The sequence below is a fragment of the Neodiprion fabricii genome, chromosome 6 (genome assembly GCF_021155785.1).
Source record: "Neodiprion fabricii isolate iyNeoFabr1 chromosome 6, iyNeoFabr1.1, whole genome shotgun sequence".
NCBI lineage: Eukaryota > Metazoa > Arthropoda > Insecta > Hymenoptera > Diprionidae > Neodiprion > Neodiprion fabricii.
In genome coordinates, this window is record NC_060244.1 from 15,464,122 (window position 1) to 15,467,731 (window position 3,610).

The following is a 3,610-nucleotide window of genomic DNA, read 5'->3' on the forward strand; positions in this document are numbered from 1 at the left end:
GACGCAAGCTTTTGATTGAAGCCAGTTTGGTCTTGGCTACTAACAATGCAGTATGAACGGATGGATCTTGAGAAGCTCTAATGTGTATAGCTGCAGCCATTGCACGGCGACTGGCGTCAGAGAAGGCGTGCAGTTCCACAGCATGCCCAGGTGAGGTCTTTAACCAACGAGGAATACTGACTTCCGAAATCCGTCCCAAGTTCTCTTTGAAACTGTCCCAGCGCCTTGACATTGACGCCGGTAACGGCTGATCCCAATCTAGACCAGCCCGCCACAGATCCTACATCAACATTTTGGCCAACAAAGTGACGGGTGCAAGCCATCCACATGGATCAAAGATGCTTGCGACAGCGGCAAGTATCTCGCGCTTTGTGCGTTGCACAGGCGCGAGTTGTGGTGGAGCCAAACGAAAGTTGTCAGCCTGAGGATCCCAGTGAATTCCCAGCTCATTGACAGGTCCGTCTTCACCGATACGAACCCATGATGGACGCAAACACATTTCCGGAGGCAGATCTTGTTGGAGCTCGGGAGTGTTGGCAACCCACTTGCGAAGGGGAAAGCCTCCTGCTTGGGCGAGTTGGATCATTTGGTCTCGCAATCGCAGGGCATCGGGAATATTATCGGCACCAGAGAAAATGTCGTCGATGTACCTCTCGTGGAGTAAAGCTCTCGCTGCAGCCTCACGACCCTCCTTTTCGTCGTCACATAATTGTTTCATCACCCTAAGAGCGAGGTAGGGCGCGCATGACGTGCCATAAGTGATGGAGAGGAGCTGATAATGCTTGGCAGGTAAATCCTCGTGAGGGCCCCAAACAATTCGTTGTAAGTTTAGGTGCTCCTCTGCTATGCGTATTTGACGGTACATCATTTGAGCGTCAGTACTGAAGGCGATTTGATAAATACGCCATATAACCAACACGAGCCACAAGGTGGTCTGGAGTTTAGGGCCGGTGTACAGAACGTCATTCAAACTGTACCCACTAGACGTAGACCGTGATGCATTGAATACTACGCGCAGCTTCTGCACGAGATCTCCTCTCTGCCAAATCCCATGAAAAGGTATGTAGTATATCGGTGAGTCAGTTTGATGTATTTCTTCTTCAGGTAGCTCTCTCATGTGGCCACATCTTAAATACTCGTTCATAAAATTTAAGCAGGCTCGAGCCAGTGCTGGATCTCTTTTCATTCGTCGGAGAAGCGCAGCCAGTGAAGCCAGAGCACCGAGTAAGCTTTCGCCGAGCAGATGAAGGAGGTTTGTCCGAACAGGCAGTGGTACAATGTAACGCCCTTGAGCGTCACGCTGATGCTGACTGAAGATAGTTTCACAAATCTTGTCATCTGGCGACTGTCTCACGACATGGGGCACGTTCTCAATTTCCCAAAATCGCTGAATAAGTTGAAATAGTTGTTGATACCAATGAGGTTCGACACCAGTTTGTGTAAGGCAGAGTCGAGTAGTGGTCGACGTCGTCGGCTGAGCGATGCAGCCCGAAATGATCCATCCCACTGCGGTGTTTTGTGCCATTGTCATGTCTTTCCGCAGGACCCCGGACCGCATTAAGGTCGGGAGAAGGTTTGCCCCAATAAGTATATCCACAGGGCTTGGTGTATCGAAATGTTCATCTGCCAATTGCAAGGGACGCCAAAGCTCTCCAACATTCTGAGGGATCCGAGTAGTTGGCGTACTCAGACCGAGGCGTTTTATGCAGTATACTTCAAAATCAACGGGGCTGTCCAAGTCGGGAAGATGTATCTGTAGACGTGATTTGAATTGCGAGCGATCGATGAATTCCCCGCCAACACCACTGATGCTCATGTCTACACGTTCTGCCAAAGCACTGACACGGTGAAGGAAAGAAATCGAAGTCAGTGATATTTCAGAGCACGAATCTAGCATTACTCGAGCAGAGATGGTTCTTCCACGATCGCTTCCAATTTGCAGCATCGCTGTTGGCAGGATGGCTAGTCACATATTGGTGGATGGAGGAGTCGTTGACTTCAGATCCTTGGTTGAATTTCCACTCTCTTTGCTTCGCTTGATCGGAATAGGCGCAGATACAGGTGGCCCTGCTCGTTTCTGTTCTTCATGTAGAGAAGTGTGGTGCAGTGCTCCGCACCCAGAGCAAGTCAGTCGAGACGGACAGAATCGAGCAGTGTGATTTGATCGAAGGCAATTGAAACACAATCCTGCTTTTGCCACAAGGTCACGGCGTGCTGAAGGTTGCAGCGCAAGAAATCCCTCGCAGTGCCCGGTGTAATGATCACTCTGGCAATATCCACAGCTTCCTGAGCCTTTAGTGACAAACGTTCGAGCGTTAGGGTACTTAACTGGGTATGCGACTTTTCTTGGCTCGAATGAAGGACCTGGTGGGTGTCTCGCCGTAGGTTTTGGAGTGGATTTTGGACCTTCCATCGATTTGAGCGTTCGACATCGACTGTTCAGAAAGTTGATCAGTATGGTGTAGGTCGGCATTCTTGTTCTATGATCAACGGTAGCTGTATCTAATCTTTCCAGTTCCTCTTGCCACTTGCCACGTGTTTCTGAATCTAGACGATTGGCAGCGATCGAAATGAAGCATCCCAATGAGAGACTGGACGGCCTAGAGCTTCCAGTTGTTTTCTATGGCGCTCGAGAGAATCACATAGATGCTGAAGATCACTGGGGTTTTCATTGGTGAGCTTACGCAGGTCTTGTATGGAGTTGAGATGATCATACACCAATAGCCTTGGGTGCTCGTATCGAGTAGTCAGCAATTCCCAGGCTGCAGCGTAGTTCGTTCCAGTGACTGGGAAACTGTATACGGCTTGTTTGGCCTCTCCTTCAACATGATTGCGTAAGTAAAATACTCGCTGAACGTCGCTAAGTTGGTCGTCTTCGTGGACAATGGCGAAAAATGCGTCGCGGAATGCTTCCCAGTCTTCTCTGCGTCCGGAAAACGTAGGTATGTTCATCGGTGCTAAACGGCTATTATTTGACCTTGAGTGCTGGGAGCATAGTGTTATCTCTCCTGGGGCGACTGGGGTTCTAGACGAAGTTGCAGTCAGCTGGTCGCGAAGGTTGTAGAGTTTTGATTGCGACTCAATGTAGAGGTTCTCGATTTCTGCGTAGATTGCGTCGCCGTTGTAGCCATCTGCTGCGTTCGCACCTGCCTCGATCAATGCGAGATGGTTGCCTTGGAAATCTGCCCAATAGGCATTCAGCATTTCAAATCGCACCTGCACCTATCCTAGGCTCCATTGATCATTTGGCGTATTTATCACAAATTGAGTGAAGTTGCGAATTACTGTAAGCAGCGCCTGCTGAGCGGCCAGAAGATTGTTGTTTTCCATGGTTCGCTCTGAAATCAAGAAACGGAGGGATATCGTAGGTTCGCAAATCTTCAGCTTGAAGTCGGCACTGGCCGCCGCATTGTATTCATGTTTCTACTTGAGGCAGTAGCAGTCGAAAGTGTAGTTTCGTCGCCCGAGTAGGAGAAAGAAAGGGGAGGGAGAGAAGTAGACGCGGCACGACGTGTATCCAACATGGCGGCGTCTATGGGCAGTGAGGTGTGCAAACTCAAAGTGACGCGGCTGTGAAATTCTTACACAAAATGAAGGATTATCGTTGCGA

The 3,610-nt window shown here is 49.6% G+C and overlaps 2 protein-coding genes across 2 annotated transcripts; both read right to left on the reverse strand.

The window, feature by feature from the left end:
* Positions 1–280: 280 nt before the first annotated feature.
* LOC124185537 lies at positions 281–1,816 on the reverse strand. The gene has a single exon (XM_046576411.1). It carries the CDS (start codon positions 1,814–1,816, stop codon positions 281–283), a length of 1,536 nt encoding a protein of 511 aa, XP_046432367.1.
* Positions 1,817–1,966: 150 nt separating this feature from the next.
* On the reverse strand, positions 1,967–3,204 carry LOC124185538. The gene is made up of 2 exons (XM_046576412.1): positions 2,643–3,204; positions 1,967–2,547 (listed from the first exon to the last, which is right to left on the reverse strand). Exons 1-2 carry the CDS (start codon positions 3,202–3,204, stop codon positions 1,967–1,969), a joined length of 1,143 nt encoding a protein of 380 aa, XP_046432368.1.
* Positions 3,205–3,610: the final 406 nt, after the last annotated feature.

Coding starts and splice junctions, on each gene's coding strand:
- LOC124185538 (XM_046576412.1), bottom strand. CDS start 3,204: ATGCTGAATGCCTATTGGGCAGATTTCCAAGGCAACCATCTCGCATTG. Junction 2,548..2,642: donor CAGTGATCTTCAGCATCTAT/GTGATTCTCTCG, acceptor CCAATCGTCTAG/ATTCAGAAACACGTGGCAAG.
- LOC124185537 (XM_046576411.1), bottom strand. CDS start 1,816: ATGAGCATCAGTGGTGTTGGCGGGGAATTCATCGATCGCTCGCAATTC.